The 17,990-nt window shown below is 40.5% G+C and overlaps 1 protein-coding gene across 1 annotated transcript; it reads left to right on the plus strand.

Annotated features, from left to right (window-relative positions):
- Positions 1–569: 569 nt before the first annotated feature.
- Positions 570–17,675, plus strand: RBP1 (retinol binding protein 1). Its single transcript, XM_053986377.1, has 4 exons — positions 570–2,012; positions 2,628–2,806; positions 14,381–14,482; positions 17,622–17,675. The coding sequence occupies exons 1-4, from the start codon at positions 1,940–1,942 to the stop codon at positions 17,673–17,675; spliced, it is 408 nt and encodes a 135-aa protein (XP_053842352.1). The 5' UTR covers positions 570–1,939.
- The last annotated feature ends 315 nt before the right edge of the window (positions 17,676–17,990 follow it).

The following is a 17,990-nucleotide window of genomic DNA, read 5'->3' on the forward strand; positions in this document are numbered from 1 at the left end:
CTGGACAAGGCTGGAGTTTTCCTCTGGAGCTCCAGGGCTGGTGGAGATGGGCCTGGGCTTCCTCTGGGAATGCAGTGGGGAAGAAAGCTGCTCCTCTGGGAATGCAGTGGAGAAGAAAACTGCTGCTCTCGGAATGCAGTGGAGAAGAAAGCTGCTCCTCTGGGAATGCAGTGGGGAAGAAAGCTGCTCCTCTGAGAATGCAGTGGGCAAAGGCTGCTGTGGTGTTCCAAGGTCAGTTTGGATCCAGGTAGAAATGCTTGGCTCCTCCCCTGGGCAGAGCTTCTCCCCATGGGATGATGGAATTATATCAGACCTTTTATCTAAAAGTGACACTGCAGTGACACTCAATGGCCCATTAACAGAAGATATTTCCCAGAGAGAGGAGTGGTTGTGGAAGAGATAAAGAAAATTGCCCCACCTGGTTTTAACAAATAGTGATAGAATGCACACTTCTGGTTACATCTTGCATTGCAACCTAAGACAAGTGGGTTTCTTTTCTTCTCTAATCCAGAGTCTTCTCAAGAGCAAGCAATTGCCAAAGCCCCAGAGGAGATCACATATCCAGTAGGGGCTTCAGCTGTACCACATGCAAACATCTGAGAGTCTCAGTACTTGAGCTCTGATGTTAGTGGGGAAAATCCATGCTACTCTCTGCTGGTTGCCTGTTAATGCTGATTGAGTGTCTCTCATTTCTGACAGGAGTCACTTTCAGAGAATACAGAACTCTATAAACTGCTCCCTCTGTGTTTCAGAGCTCCTCAACTGAAAGTATTCATGCAGCAGTGCTGTAGCATTTATCACTGTACAGAGTAACCACTGCTTCCTAATACAAGTTTCCACCTAACTGGTCCTTCTGAGCCCCCAGCTGGCCAAGCAGCTTCCACTGGTGGTGTGGGAGGATGGATTGTAGGAGAATAGAGATAGAACTCAAGGCAATCTCACCGCTGAGGAGTTGCAGCTGGACTAATTACCAAAGAGTAGGAACAGGCCTGCCCTTAATAGAGCACAGCTGTGTCCAATAAGGATGGTCCAATAAGGATGGGTGTTATAAAAGGGTGGGTTAGCTAGTCAAGAGAGAGTTGGAATCAGTTAGCTGTGCTGCTGTGAGGGTGAGGTGGTTGTGCTAGGGACAGTAGGGGTTAGTATGTCTGCTAGGGACAGATGGGGTCAGGCTGTCATGCTAGGGACAGGAAGAACTCAGCTAGCTCTGCAGAAGAAAGGGAAAAGGAGTCAGTGTTGCGAGAAGCTACCTGTGAGAACTCACAGAGAGCAGGTACGAAAGTCTTGCAGTAAGGTAATAAACTAATGGTGACAGTCAGTTCCCATCCGCCGTTGATTGGTGCCAAGCACCGGCGCCAACAATTGGTGGCCTGTACAGGAGGAGTTCCAACATGGTGGCTCTTTAGGATTCAGGAGCTTGTGGAACAAGTTAAAGGAATAGCAGACACAAATGGCTTTGCGTGAAAAGGTCTGTATGATTGTTTTCTTGAAAGAAAGCATAAAGTAGCTGAAACCTATTCAAGAAAGAAGAATTTGGCTCAAAAAACACACAAGATAAGCACTTTTATAACTTTGGGTAATATCTTAAACTAAAGCTATTTGAAAGGGGTTTTTTTCTGAGTGGCATGAAGAATGAAGAGTAATATGGTTTAGACGGATTTCCCTTACACAAGTTATATGAAAGGTTGAATATTTCATTCGTTTTAAATCAAGTCATCCTCCTGTCATTAGAAATCTCAGAGGTTCAGCATTGTAGAAGGATTTAAAGGTAGCACTTCAACAATAATCGGATTAGAAGGACTTGCATAGCTCCATGGTCTAAAAAAGAGATAAAAGAAACCAGAGTTCAAGCTTGCCGCAAAGCAAGGTAGTGAGTTGTGTGGTGCAGAATCAACCCACGGTTCTGAGCCAGTGATTTTGGCAATCACCTGAAGCAGGGATGCCTGCAGACTTCAATGGGTACTGGAAAATGGTCAGCAATGACAATTTTGAGGAGTATCTGAAAGCACTGGGTAAGGTTCCCTTCAAACTTCTTGAATGAATAATCAATGCCACCTGTCTTATTTTTTATGTGAATCTATTTTTTCTTGTACAGTCATAAGTCATTTTTGTGAGAAGTATTTTTTTTCAGAAATGCGCTTTAAGGATTGCCTTAAGCAAATTTGTTTGGCCTTAAGCAGACTTTACTTCTTACCATCTTGAAGCTTACATTAACAGACATTAAACTACATAGCTTGAAGAGGTATGTGGTGGATTCCAAACATAAAAAATGTCCTGTAATTTGAAAAGCAGCAAAATTTTTATATTTAATAAAGATTCTATGTAGTACTTAATGCAATTTTGTGTTTGTATTTGATGTTGTGTTAGTATCTCTATAGAAATATTGGAAGCCTTATTAACTGTCAAATACAAATGGTATTTTTTATAGCTTTCACATAATTGGAAAATTGAAACATTAAGTTATTTAAGTTATAAGAATTAGGTTACATACTTGTTCTGGATTGGAAGGCTGGTTTGAAAGATTTGGACATCTATTTATCTTTGTTCATTTCAGTTCTCCCTAGAAGCGACAAGCTTCTTCTTGTGGAAGACTTTCCTGGATAAAAATAACTCTTTTTCTTTTTCAGATGTAAATGTTGCTGTAAGAAAAATAGCAAACTTACTAAAGCCTGACAAAGAAATCCTTCAGAACGGGGATCATATGATCATTAAAACGCTAAGCACTTTTAGAAACTACATCATGGAATTTGATGTAGGGAAGGAGTTTGAGGAGGATTTATCTGGGGTGGATGATCGCAAGTGCATGGTAAGAAGTAGAACTTCAGCAATGGACAAAATGAATATTGATAACTTGAGACCTTTCACAGAACACAGCTTTTAACCAGCCTGGTGACTATTCCTGAAATTATTTCTGTACTTTGAGTTTGCCAAGAGGTACCTATGGTTTTGAGCATGCCTTTAGATTAGAGGAAAGCTAATTTTATTCAGGAGCAGAAAGCAATTTTATCAATCAGCGAATAATAACCTCAGTGAAGCTGTGCTCATTTATACTGGGATGTTTGTTAGTCAAAATGACATCTAGGGTCACTTCCAGAACCTCTTTAATGAGTAAGGCTTTACAGTAGAGGAAATCCACTGATTGCAAAGTCAGGCACTGCTCCTGTGTGAGAATGGCCAAGTGCTTAAAAATCGCCTGGGTGTTCTTATTAGAGTACACACTTAATTAGCCCACTGGAACAAATCTCACTGAAATGAATAAGCAAACACTGAGGACTTTGTTTTACAATAGCTCTGTTTTATGAGGTCTTTTTTGCTTTTTAATTTAGGACTGATAAATATCAGTTTACAGAGGAAAAACTTGATAATAGCAAGTTCTCACCTATTAGCTTGGCAGCATGGCACTGGCAATATTCTACAGTTAGGAAGTTGACAAATAAAATTATCTCAGGAGGGACTCTAGAGGAGAAATCACATAAAAGAGAAAGAATATGTTTACATTCTGAGAAAGATAGTGCTATTTAAAACCAGTACTTTTCTCTCACACTAATATTTGCAAATTTGCTTTTGCTCTGATCATAGTAGGAAAGGGAAAAATTGTGAAAACCAGAGAAAAAGAATGGTTGGCTACTGAGTGCCTCAGCAAATCCCTCTGTAGTCCTTGTTCCAGAGGGTACAAGTTTGATGAGAGTGCAGAATCCAACATTCACAGAAGGGAGGAGCAGGTGCCTTTGTGTTTAGGAAAGTGCCCCAATGGCATCTTGTGATTTTGGCTCCTGGAATGCTCTTAGTTAGGATACTGAGGTCTAGATTCACTGAACAGTTATGAGCCCAAGGAAAGATTTAAGACTGAGGTAATTAAACTAGCATCAACGATAGCAATGTTCAAAACATCTGCTCCAAAGGTTTGTGTGTGCATGGAACTGTCTATGTGTAAGCATCTGTACTTGAATACCATTAATTCCCATCTGAAGGAGAACTAAGCCATGCATGGTGGAAAGAAGTAATATTTTATTATATTTAACAAAGCAAAATTCTCTACCCTATTTTGCCAAATTGAGTGATAAGGTAAGGATTCAAAATGTTAAAGCAGAAAGAAGAAACTAGAGAGAGAGAATTTCAGTCACTACAACAGCTGATTGATTTGGCATAGATGCTGGTTCAGCCTGCTTTCAAAGGTTGCTCAAACATTTCTCTGTTTACTGTTTGGTGGGAAATGCTTATTCAGCCTTGGAAGCTGAAGGTATCAGCAGCTTCCTGCCTGTTACAAACAAACAAACAAAAACCCCAAACAACCAGGGGTAGTCGCTGTCTCTGACTGGGGTTTTTTAAGAAGGACTTAGGGATGTAATTCCACAAAACACCCCCAGAGATCTCCGTGTCTCTCTATGGTCTCCAGCTGTCGTTGGGCAGTCCAGGTCACTGACCACTGGTGCTCCATTTGCCTTGTAGCAGCACATCATGCTTTATCGTTCAATTTTCTTATTAAAAATTTCTTTCCTACATGAGACCTCTGCTTTGTCAATGGCAAAACAGTATGAAATGCTGTCTTGCTGAAGTGACTTTAGTCCAAATCTGATAACCATAATGTCAGGCAAAATTTGCTGTTGTTAAGCAGCAAAATGACTCCAACAGTGCAGGAGTCTTGTGAGAGAAGAGTCATGGACCTTATAAGAGATGCTGGACCACTCCCTGTGTGGTGTTAGAAAGAAAAGCACCACAAAAGCAAACATTAAATATCATTCTTGGTGTTCCATTTGTTCACGTAGAGCCTGTGGAACTGCATGCCATAAAAGGCTTAATCATTAATAGTCAGCCTGTGTAATGGGAGAGTTTGTGAATCAATTATTGTTATTTATATTGTGGACTGAGCAGACCACTGGGCAAGTTTTATCCAAGGAGCTCAATACATGAGCAGTACAAAGTAACATGGATAAGACAGATTACACATTAAACATTAATCTATACAGCAGAGCAATCATCAGGAGACTAACAAAAATCACCTTAGAATTAATCCTTCCTAGACATATTGTTTTTTCTTTTAATGAAGAATATATCATCTAGTTAGAGTTAACATATCTGTAAAAATAATATCAGCACAGTGGACAGGTTAGATCCTGTGTGTAATTCACTGAAATTGTGTTCACCTTTCAGTTGTAAAACTTATCCTTGAGCCAGTCAGGGTAGAGTGTAACTACAGTAATTCCAAATCAGTTCTGTCCGTGAGGAGGAAATGCTAAAAAGTTTTGCTGATACTTATTTTTGCTGTTGGAGTTTTGACATGAAGAACTTGATAGTCTTGTGATAGTACAAGCACTCTCTTCCTTTGCAGTTAGGATTTTTTTAAATTTTTATAGTTGATCACTCCTGGGAGCCTGTCTGAACTTTCTGGATCAGGGAGTTAATTGAGAAGGATAAACCTTAGCAATTTCAGTTTGTTCTTCTTCTGCCTCTCAGCCTGGCTTTCTTGCGTGCACATGTTTTTGGGTGATTTTCACTGGGGGGATAGAGGGAACTGTAGCTGGTGACACCGGGTCCTTTACTGAAATACTTACCCCCACATCCCCCTGGAGTTACAAGGTTAGCCCAGATCTGAGAGAGCTTTGGGGGAAAAATTTCAGGGTTAAGGCAGAAGATTCCAAAAGAGGCTCTAAACCCCCAATGTGGTCCAAGACATTTATTCCATGGGAGGAAAAGGGAAAGAGAGTGAACAATGGAGGAGCATGGCTTTTTCCACCCTCCTGTTCAGGAAAGGACAATTGGCTCCCAGCCAATTGGGTCCAGAAAGGAAGGAAGGGTTAAACTAATATGGTTACAGCTACAGGGGGGTCTGGGGTGGGGGAAACCATTCCCCAGAGCGATGCAACACTTTAGGATGTTGTTTCTGTTGGGAAGTGAAAATTTGTGACTTTGGAAACTCGAAAGCCCTGCAGTTTAAAGATGCAGTTTCTGTGTTCTGCAAGACCAAAGATGGGGATAGTTGAGCACAGGAGAGATCACAAATGACAGTTGGTATCAATGCTTCTCAGGCTTTGCACCCAGGATTGGCTCTTCTAGATAAAAGTTAAATCTATTCGCTTGGCAATTTTGTGAAGGAGATCTTTCTGCAACTTCAGTCATACTTAACTGTGCACGGTTGTTAAAAACTTGGCAGTTTCAAGTACAAACGTAAAATGAAAGTTCAGGAGCATCTTTCATTCCGTGCAAATGTTCCAAGGTGTACGTTAGGCAGTGTAGAAGGAAGTTTAGAACATTAATTTGTGTTACATTTTGTCTCACGTGACGTGAATTGGAGCATGTAGTCAAGTTCCTACTGCTTTGAAGGGTTTGTTCATAGTTTTAATTGGCAACATATTATCAGGTGGAGAATGTACCGAGACAGAAATTTAAAGTTAAATGGAGAGCTCTGGCTTTGGTATTTCTGACACTGAGTCTTTGATCCTGCTATCTTAATTCTCAGTGAAGCTCCAGTCTCATCATGAAATCTCAATTTTAAAGTGAATTTCTACAATCTCAAGTTGTGATAAATTTCGCATCTCAGGTGTTGCTCTAAGTATGAAACTTTGTTTCATGTATATAAACATTACTGTGAAAAAAATTACTGTGCATGCAAGAGGAAAACCCTACTGAAACAATTAATCCAAAACCATCTCTGAAAGTATCTCTCATTTATCAGCAGATAGTTTTGCTTCCCTTTTTCACTGTCAGTGATAACCAGTGAAGCTGGTGAAACACCTACAGTGTGAAATACGTACCAGCACAAAGGAACAAGGCACATAAACCTTCTGTACCTTCACAGTGTAATTTACTTAGTGTTTAGTAAAGAAATTATGAAAAAAGTTAACCTTAAAATGCTGAAACAAAGGCTAAAGTTTCAAATTGTAAATCTTTGCATCCAATGAATAAAATCAGATTGAAAACTGGGTAGCTCAGATGCAAAAATTACTTTCTTAAAATTTTTAGTTTTCTAATGATTCTGCTGCTAAAATCAGAGAAAACATTTGCATTATAATTATTCTCTGCTGTTCAGGCATTTGAAAGACTGAATTGCTTTATCTTATGCTATGCAGAATTAATCTCTTTTGACAGAGGCTAAGGGCAAGTGATGTGTTAAAAAATCAAGAAAGATTTTATGTTCTAAATATAGAAGAGCAGAATTTCTTGGATAACTGAGAACAGTTGTGTTATAACTGAGTATTTGTCCAAGCATATGAGAGGTGCTTTGGTAACTCAGAACCTTGTGCTCTCTGATACAGTAATTTTCTTCTTCCATTAAAGCAGGAAATGAAATTACAAAGGCAGGGAACAGGAAAACAGAGAAAACTGCAAGAATTTTAAACTGACTATGGGAAACAATACATCTTAAACTTTTAGTTCTCTAAACCTGAATATAAGTGGGATAACCATGAATAAGTTATCAAGTGGGTGTTTAGGTTTCCTTTATTGGAACTAACAGAACTTGTAGTCCTAGATAAGACTTGCTGGGGTGGGGTAGGGTGAGGAGGATTTGGGAGTTGTGGAATTCCCCTCATCAGATCTAGAATACTTCTCACCATGTGAAATGTCAGTTAGTGTTTGAAACAGCCACACAAGGACTGTTCACAGACACCTGACTGTGCCGTGTCCTGCTGAAGGGAGGGAAGTTGTTCAAAACTGATCATGGCTCTGCTTTAATTAACAAACGTGCCTAATGTGACACTGATTCCTCTCAGGTTTGTACTCAGGAAAACTGCAGTGGAGGTAGTTGTTCTGGCCATAATTTGATTTATACCACTGCAAGGTCAGAATAAAGCCCTATTACAAAATCACATGGTTCATGAAGCTTATTTAACTATGTAGGCAGGTTCCCCTGTTATACAAATGGAATTCACAGCTGTTAATCTAGTTCTGAGCAGGTTTGGGAATTAAGACTTTGCTGCCAGAAAAACAACAGCCAACAAACAACATTCCAGTATATGGAATTGCAGGAAGGATCTCCCACAGAGTGAGAAGATTCAAAATAAATGTGCCTGTCTAGTAAGATGCAAGATCAGCAATATGTCTTTACTCGATCCCCCTGATTTGGCTGTTGTATTCTTTACCCTTCCAGTGCTGCCCTTTTGGGCTTGTAAGTATTTTCTCATATCCTTTGGTGGAGCAAGCATTATTCTAGAATCACTGTTGCTGGGGCTGGTCTTCTCTCAGATTTAGTGCCTCCTGTCTCTTTGCAGTACTGTAATTTCCCCAGTTCCTCCCTGGCATAATCCCTGATTTTTTTTTTTTTTTTTTTTTTTTTTTTTTTTTAATTTTATTTTATTTTGCGGGGGAGGGGGGAGGGAGGTTTAATTTAAAAGAGGTGGACTTTATGATAGTTTTCTGTTGGTATTTCTGGCCCTTTACAAACTGCTCTCAAAAAAAAAGGTGGAGAAAAGTCCTCCAGTCAACCCTCTGAGGCTCCAGAGAGCAGAAGTCCATCCTGGGCTTGTCACAGGCTCTGCCAGGATGGACTCTGGTCTCTTCTGTCTGTGCTCAGTGAGGAGGAGCATTTTCCTTTTGCCTGCCTTGCCCCACCCCGCTTACTCCTTGGGCATTAGTCCCTTCCTGTAAGTGATGTGCTCAGCACACTTGCACGGTGACAGCAATGAGATGATCAGAATCTTTGGCCATATAAATGTCATAAACTTCACATTTTGCAGGGTTGGATTCCTGTCTAAACCACGAGGCTGATTAGAAGCTTGGGAGCTAGTTATTCACAGAACTGCTTCTAGCATAAGCAAGCTCTGCAGGGAAAGTGGGTTTGGATAGGTTTAGCATTTCAGCTTTTTGTGAACTCTAAAAAGCTCTGAGAGTTATGAATGCAGAAAGAGCAATCAGAATCTGCTGAAAAGCTGAGAACCAGACTTAACAAATCCAATTTTGAATGACAAACCATTAGTGTTAGGTACAATTGTATCTTGCAAAATTACACAGGGGATAAATCTGTTATAGCCATTAATTTAAACAGTAAGTGTCTTAGAATCGATTCTGATCTTTGCAAAGAGTGAATTGGATGTGATGGGTTTTACTCTTCTTTCTGGCATGGGATATACACAAGTTCTCCTATTTTTGTATTACTTGTATACAATTTTATTTCAGTAAGAAAAAAAGCCACCATTCCTAAGAAATAAAACAGTATGCACTGTCTAAAATATTGATTCTCCTCCTCCCCACACATATTGTCAGCTGCATAGCCCAGAGCTTTGCACCTTCACTTTCCTACTCCCTGGAGTATATCTTGTCTTTGCTTTGCTCTGTTGATCTTATGAGCAAGGATTCAAAACAAGGAATTGGAACATTTAGGATCTGATCCTATCTGACTACAGTTTACCTTTCATCTAAATTTTTTCAATCCAATCCTAAGCCCCTCTTCTAGCAGTGCTACCCCTGGAGATGCTGACAGTGACTGAAGCAAAGGAGACTTTGCCATGACTGAGCTACAGCGTGGCTGAATAAGTTCGGCCTTTGGCCAGCACCAGGACCTGGAGATAAAGGCCAGGAATTGTTCTGTTTGGTTTGTTGTTGTTTTCTCAGTAGTTTCTGCTGCTGAACTTCCAGATGCAGATGTGATGAGACAAAAGGTGTTTCAGGGGGAGGTGACAAAGCTGCCCACGGCTGTAGCCCCTGGAGCAGGCTCCTGCACAGAGGCCATAGGGAGTGACCACCCGGCAGAATTCCCTCTCACAGCTACACTGAACTTTGTCTGGGACATCAACATGAGTTTGTTCTATCAACATTTCACTTTTTGCCCAAAAAAGCTGCTTACAAGAGGTTTTTATATCACTTTAATACTTAGTACAGATGAAATGGTTTATCTTGAGAGTGGTTTATCTTGCTAGAGATATTGCTGTGTTTGACCAAAAGTTCTAGGATATTTTCTTTGGTGTTATTTACAAGACACAGCTTAAATTGGATTTTTCTCTTTCATCTGACCTAAAAAAAAATTACTTTCCATTTTTTAATCCTTCTTAGATCATAATTACAGTTGTAAAATGGGCTGTCATTCTCCCAAGCAGAGACTTACTGGCTGAAGATGGAGCATGGAGTGTGGTGCACGCCTAGCTTTGCAGTCATTTGGTGCTCCATATATAGAGACAGCACTGAGGGAAGCAGGAGAAAAATAGAACTGATGCTGCTGTGTCTGTGCTACAGATAGGAAATCAATAACATATTTTTGATGAAAGGTGGGAGCTGCAATTCATACTTGTAAAGTCAATGTGTCAAAAATCTATGTAGCATTAACAAAAAAATGTTCATGAACTACTTGGATAAAAGTTTTTTTTTTTTTTTCCATTCATCTGTAAAATCCATTCTGTGCCCTCAGCTGCTGAGCCTCTGATCCAAGCAGGCACACACGAATTGCCAGCAGGAGAATGAGAAATATTGTGCAGAGCCAGCACCAAATGTCTTTGCACTTAGACCTCACTGGGAAATGCAAAGTACTCTGATAACAGGTTTGATGACTATTTCAGTAAATTACAAAAGTCACTGTCTCTGCCTGTGTATCAGGATGATTTGCCACTTGAAGCTGAAATTGTGCAACATTTCACTACAGTTGCTGCTACTAAAGAAAAAGCAGATATGTAGTCAAGAATTTGTTTAGGGGTTACTAAATATTTCATTTAATAAATCTATCTGGTCTCATAACTGGAAACAGTAATGAGAATACTTTAATTATAATTTCCTCCAACTTTAATATTCAGGAAGATTCAGGCGATGCTATGCATATGAATCTAAAACTTCATAACACAAAGAGATTAAATCACTAACAAAAGTATGTGGATGCCTAAGTAGTAAAAGGAGAATATCAAAGTACACAAAAAGTGAAACACTACAGAAACCATACCATAAAAGTAAAGAAAATTTACTTTTTTTGTGTTCTCAGGCTTCAAAGGCTTTTCCACTTCCCAGACGAGCTCCATTCTCTAGTATTACAGCTCAAGAACAAAGTGTACATAATCTGAAAAATGTGCAGTATTGGTGGTTGGATGTTTTGGGAGGAGTTAAATTGAGGCAAGACTCCCTGGTTTTTACCTCACTCCGTCCCCTTTTCTGGCATTCCTTTAGTATTATTGATAGAACTGTTGACTAATTGCACTCATCACCATTCTCTGTTGAAGTTTCCTACAGAATTCCATGCACATCACCTAGGAAGTGTTCATCTTAGGGTTAAGTATGAGCAGGTGGTAAGTAAGCAAGATTCAAGCTTGCTTATGGTGAACTAGATTATGTTCTATGTAGTTGAAAGGAATAAACAATGGCTTCCATTTATTATCAAGTAGCACAAGGTGCTCAAAAAGGCAGAGCTCAATTTGAGAGAAATGCTCCATTTTTAGCTTGTTAGTCCTGTTACTGGACACTGCAGCTGTGCAGTGCCCCCCGAGTTTGACTGGCTGTCCCCCTGCTGTGGAGGAGGGTAAGGAGCAGGAGCTGTGTGCCTGGGCTGCCGTGTCCCCACCCCGGGGAGGATTTGCAGTCGTTCTGGAAACCTGGCAGCAGCTCTGTAATCAGGCAGCCCTTAGTAATGCTATTACCAAAATGGGGGCAAACAAGGTTCCTCACAAAGGCATACTTTGCTAAGAAAAGTAGCTTTACATAAAAGGTAAAGTGTTTGTTTATCTTGGGAGTGTGTGCCAGGAAGAGCCAAAGGGTCACACAGAGCTACCTTGGCAGTCTGCAAGCTCCTGATTATGCCATGGCAATATCCTGATCCAGTCCTCAAAAATAAATCCTCGCTCGTTGATACAGCAAGAGAGATTATACATACAATGTTTGCCCTACAGCATTTCTGGAGTGTTGTTTTTATGTTCCAATTCAAATATTTGGGAATGTTGTAAAGCAAGTGTTGCTCTGGTTTAGGTGTTGTAGAGGGTGGAATGTGCACGTTAACAGCCAGAGCAACTTCAACCTCAGCTAACATTCTCTGTGTGTCTCAGTAGAGGTATTTGAGGTGGCAGGACGTGTTTCAATCTGAGTTAAAAGAGAATTTTGTATTTTGTGTATTAGTTTAATAAAAGAGACATTACAGTTTGACCTAAAGACAGGATACAGATGCCACTGATGAATCTTACTGTCATAAAGTGATGTTCCTGCTAACAAAGAAAATGACATTATGTTCTCTTGCAATGCATTCTGCCCTTTATAACCTTCAGAGCAAAACAGCTACATACAGAAATCAGGAATTGTGTGGTTTACTCATACCCCCTCAGTATTATATATTTCTCAAAGGGAAGGCAGAGGATACCTGAGAATATTGTCTGATAAGACAGCTTGGTTAATGTCTGTGGGTTTAGACTGCGTGGTTATCACCAAATTACAAAAAGCAATTTCCAATCTTGACTGGAAAAACAAAAAAAAAAAAAATCCGGAGGAGAAAAGCATGTTGTTTTCTGAGATAAAACAATTTCAAACACCCTTGGAGGCTAAAAAGTTAACATTTCCTTGTGCTGCTACAAATATTTCTCTGTCCCCCAAGTGTACTAAGTCAGGGTAACACAACTGACTCTGAACATTAGTAGGACCAGTGAGGTTGGATCCTACTTTATCATGGTGTTTTGCCTCTGAATTCACATCTAAACCCACCAAATTTAACAATTAAGCTTGACTAAAGATTGAACTATGCTGAGTTAATACTCAATGGATATAAATAAGTGGAGTTCCTAAGCAAAGTTCCACATAAAAATGCTTCATTCCACAGTATCCCTCAACTCATCATTCATTGTCTGTTACATTCATTTTTTAGAATCAGAAATGTGTAGATATGTTAACTTATAAATTACACATGATTCACTTTGACTCCTATTATTTGTTATCTTCTATCTCTTCAGTGGATGTGTGCAGATTGAGATATGGGAGAGAATTTAGGTTATGGTGACCACATTAACTACAGTTTTACCCAAATGTGTTGTTCCTTCCTGCATTAGCATTTTTTGCATTAGAAGGATATGGTTTCATAAAATGTTATCTACTGCTTGGTTTAAATATATCACCTTACAAAAGAGAACAGAAGAATTTGTGAATGCATTTTCTAAATTAGAGAGATTTTTAGCAAGGACAGGTGAGTTTGTTTCTCAGAGCCCCCATGTGGTGCAGACAGACTGATGGGATCAGTCCCATTGCCTTGCCCAGGATTATCTGTCCTGGCACTCTGGAGTGATTCATTTTCCATGCCGGTTTCGTCTGAAGCTTCCCATGAGAGGAGGCTGCACTCATTCAAAGATAGTAGCTGTCATGGTTATCATTTAAGAACTAATTGTTTGTGACATACACAGATTAAATAAATAGGACTGGATAGGTTTTGAGTGTTGAACTGGGTTTAATTACCAGAAGGAAGAATGTAAGCTGACGTCTTCTCTTAGGAACTACACAGGATAGATGCAGGAATTGTGCTTTAATGACAGATCAGAATTCTTCATCTCTCCATATCTGACTGCTCATGCAAGCAGTGGCTGAAGACTTTTACAAGGTAGACAGCAATTCCATATTTAGTCCTCAGAGCGCCTTCAAACAAGCTGATTTACAGGCCATGTGCTAATATTAGTGTTAAACTATCCTCATGGAGCACAAACTGTCACCACTCTTCCCTCTTTTAAGTGTTTTACAGAGCATTGCTTCTCTTTGCCTTAGGGAGATGGGAAAGGCAAACTGTCTGTGAATGCTGACCAGAGGAACAGGCTGCAGGATGCACTGTCATACAGTGAGGGAGGTTTCTGAATCAGGCTTTCCTGAACCCCTCAGGACAGCACCAATATTCACAGAAGTGCGCTATTCATTACTGCACCTGACTCTTGACTTGCTCTGCCAGTCCTGGCTCAAGAAGTTCCCCAGCCTCAGCTGCAAGAAGCAGGATGCTGCCAAAGTTACCAGCTTTCTGACACTTCCAAACCACTCTGCTGGGTGAAGGAAGGCAGATTGAGAGATGAAGAAAGGCCAGCTCAATATTCAAAAGCTTTGTTCATCCACAGGAAGTGGGAATTGTTCTCAGGTAGAGCAGCTGGGGAATCATTCTTAGGGTGGAAAAAAACAAACTGGATCTTAAGTTTTCAGCTCCTTTTGCCAATACAGTGTTAGGCTGAAGGGCCCTTCTGTTGCTGCATTGTTCACCAGGGAGAGAGGAGTGTGTTCTTACACAATGGTTTTGATGGTATTTTTTTCTTGCTTTATCTCATCCCTCCAGTTTTTGGCAGGCATTTGAGCAGCTACTTTCTGTTGAAGCTCATTTCTTTGGTAATTATCCTAAGTGGTGCAACACTCTCCAATCATACTTTTTATGAGATGCACTCATCATTAGAGATAAGTTTTGCTTCACAGAAACTAATCATAATATCAGAGAATATTTCAGTAATACCAAACATGTCTGTTTTGTTAGACTACTGTGTCTTGGGATGGAGATAAGCTGCTTTGTGTACAGAATGGAGAGAAGGAAGGCCGTGGCTGGACCCAGTGGATTGAAGGGGATGAAATGCACCTGGTAAGATCATGTAAGAGGTTTTGAATGCCCCTCCATTCAAATGGTTAGATATAACACAGCAGGGAATGTGCTATGTCATTTTGGCTTACTTTGACATAATTGGGTATTGGTGCAGCATTTGACTTGTTTCTAAAGCAACAATTTCATTTGGACCCATTATGTTTTTATGTCCCTTTCAAAGCCTGCCCATTTTGAACACTATTTCTATGCTCAGTCCCTGTCCAGACTCAACCAGGCTGAAATGTTCACACGAGGAAGACATTTATCAGAATGTCCCTGACAGTCTGTAAAATGCTCAGTGTGGGAGCTGTGAAACTGAGCACCCAAAAACAAGGGAAAGTACACAATTGTTCTTTTAAAATAATTATAGGCCACACTACATTATAGCCTAGAGAACTAAGTCAGCAATTAAGCTTTTGAAATAGATGATTTTTTCAGATCATCATTTTTATCTTTCTAAATTAACAGGACCTGAAAGAAGATGCCTGTTCTTTTGTCCTGTAACTCTTTATAGCATCCTCACTCTCTCATCAGTGTGGGTAAAAGGCAGTGTTCCTGCTGGGATAATAAACTCCAGCCTCCATTTCTCCTCACTGTGCAGTGCTGTTAGCATTCAGCAATCTAAATGGATATCTTCTAAATGTTCAAATCAGTAGCAGAGTTATCCAATCTTTGCAGAAGTACCCCAAGCACCTTATTACTAAACATAATTTTGAGGAAGTATTGGTGGTTCAAGAATGCAGTTGAGGAGAGGAATGGATATGACAGATCTTCCCACCTGGCCTTGGTGCAGCACAGGCAGGGAGAAGATTGCTGTGTAAGTGAGGACTTTATAGCTGAGGCCATGGGCTCACCTGGAGGAGGGGAGGCAGCAGCAAAAGGGGATGCCCAAATTCCCTGTACAGGCACACTCCCTCCAAGAAGCACCTGTGAGTATGTCCACGTTCCTCGCAGCTGCACAGCAGGCACAGCCCTTCCAGCTCCTCTGCTGGCAGACAGGTCCAGTCACCCATCACAATGCTTGGCCCCAAGTTCAGCTCACACCTGGCTGCCCTCAGTCCTGCACATCTGTGCCTTCCCCTGCACACATAAGCAATGGCACCAGTTGCTCTTGGATTTCTCTGGACTGGCATCCTGCTTTCTGGCCTTTGCTAGCTACCAGGCATTATCTCTTCCCATCTCCTGTCCCCAACACCAGTTCCTTCAGCCCTGGTTTCTGCTGTCCTTATTCTGATTCCTGCAATAGCCATACAGCCTGGCCCTGGACCTCCATGCCCAGGCCACTTTATAGACTTGTCCTTGTCAGGAGGTTGATTTTAGAAGTCAGAAATTCAGATTCTGTTGCTCAAATACTTGTGTCTAGTGCCAGTTCGGGTGGCCCAGAGTAACCTCACTGCTCTGATGTTGCTCTTCAGAGGCTGGGAGGAATTCTGGATCATACCTGCCAGTTCATGCATTCACTCACTGGCACTTGGAAAATTGACCACAATCTTTCTCCCATGTACACGGAAGTCAGTACAAAATTAATTCATGCAAAGGAAGTAACCAAGTGTTTTAGAGCCCCCTCCTCGATCTTTCAATTTTCTCACATCTCTTATTTCATTAATTTCAAAAAGATGTCCTCTTTATTTCTCTAATCCCTGTTAATGCAGCTCTCTCCACTAAAAGTACAGTAGAGTCCCCTTTAGGATCTTATTTTTGACCAGCTAAGATTACTAGGTCCTGTCTTTTGAGAGACCTTTAATACAATGAACAGTTGCCTTTAAAGAATTGATACTTCAATAGCTTTATGATCCTATTGAACTTTACACAATGAGCCAAGTGTTAATTTATTCTTTTCACAGTTCTGCAGAAAGTAGGACCACATCCTTTAGTAGTTTATCGCTTCCTATTTTCTACATTTCATTCTGTGGTCTGTACTTTGTAGTTCTTTTTAGATTTTATTTTATGTGAGTGACTTATTTGACCATTCCCCATTTCCTTTTGAGTTTCATTGCCCTTTTCTATTGTATTGATTGCTTCTGCTCTGTAGTTTTTGTCACTGTCAGCAGATCTCTCAGCCCTTATTGCACACTCCTTCTTCTGGAGTGAACAGAACAGGTCCTAACCAAAGTCACTGCATTGGTCTGTTGTTCCACCAACTCAGCATGAAGCACTTTCTCTTATTGGGGTCCAGCAACATATGTCAATTAAGATTATTGACCTAATTTAAGGGTTTTTAAAGTCATTTTATCAAAGTCCCCTATAAGAATCGTGCATAACTTCATCAAAATATTCTGGGAGCTTTATGAAAAGTCTCATCTTGAACTGGAAAGTGTATCCCTTCTGCTAGGTCATGCATGAGCACTGTCTTTATGTCCCTTAAGAGTTTCCACGCTCTATTCTTGCACCTAAGCCTTGCCACAGGCACACACCCCAGGCACACACCTGTGTGCACTTCTCAGGTGAAACTTGAGGAGTTTCAGGAACGGGGATGGGTGAGCAGGCAAACAGCAGCAGCCTCACAAATCCCAGCCCAGGATGGGAACCCTGCCCCTACTCATGCCCAGCTCACAGAGGTGCAGAGATCAGCAAGGGGGGTTTCCAAAGCTCCTGTGGAACTCGAAGAATCAGCTTTATGCACCCGGGGTGCTCAGGCTCAGTCAAACCCTCAGTGCTCTGCTGGTTGACAGGCCTGGAGCAAATCTTCTGTACACTCACCTGCCTTTGGTAGCCAGGAGCTCTGTGTTGCTAAAGTGAACCTGATTTCTGAATTTGCAGGCTTGAGCTACCAGTTGTCACCACACAGATTCAGAGCTGGTGAGGCAAATCCATCCCCACTGCTTTATGTTTCCAAAACAGAGAATCCCCATTCCAAAGGCCTAAAGCAGTTGCCTATTATTCACTGCAAATCAAGAACGTATTTGGCCCTTTAAGATCTGAGATCCCAAAATAACTTCCCTTGTTCCACCTTTCAGTAGAAAACAAACCCAAACCAGATGTTTTCTTTTAGGATGAAAAATAGGCTAAAATATGTACAAGCATCCCAATTTAATTTAATAGAAAATTGTGAATTCAAATTCAGCTAGATGTACACATGAATCTATAATGTTTGTGTCCTAAGTAAAAATTGTGGTTTCTAATTATTTTCTCCTCCTAGGAAATAAGAGTGTGTGGAGTCACATGTAAGCAGGTCTTTAAGAAGGTGCAGTGAGCTACTACTGCTACAGGAGTGAAGAACAATAGAATTTACTGACTTGCCAGCAACTCTCCAAATGCTAGTACTGAGCATCCTCAGCAACAAGAGCAAACACAGAAATGAAGATCACATTAGAACCATATAGCTGGAATAAAATATTTTTAGGAAATTGAAAGAAAATAACTGCAAATAAAACTGTTCTTAGAAATGCCAATTAAAGATACTAAACTCTCTAAATGTGTGCATACCATAATTCTCTACTATGCCAAAAAAGGACTATTAGGTATAAAACAAAATGCTGGAGGTTTAGACCTTGTAAGCTATTTTTTT

Source organism: Vidua macroura, chromosome 10 (genome assembly GCF_024509145.1).
Source record: "Vidua macroura isolate BioBank_ID:100142 chromosome 10, ASM2450914v1, whole genome shotgun sequence".
NCBI classification, from domain to species: Eukaryota; Metazoa; Chordata; class Aves; order Passeriformes; family Viduidae; genus Vidua; species Vidua macroura.

Bases quoted from the DNA above. Each gene is read 5' to 3' on its own strand.
- RBP1 (XM_053986377.1), top strand. From the start codon at position 1,940: ATGCCTGCAGACTTCAATGGGTACTGGAAAATGGTCAGCAATGACAAT. The intron at 2,013-2,627 runs GTAAGGTTCCCT...TTTCTTTTTCAG, and splicing joins GGAGTATCTGAAAGCACTGG to ATGTAAATGTTGCTGTAAGA. The intron at 14,483-17,621 runs GTAAGATCATGT...TTCTCCTCCTAG, and splicing joins AAGGGGATGAAATGCACCTG to GAAATAAGAGTGTGTGGAGT.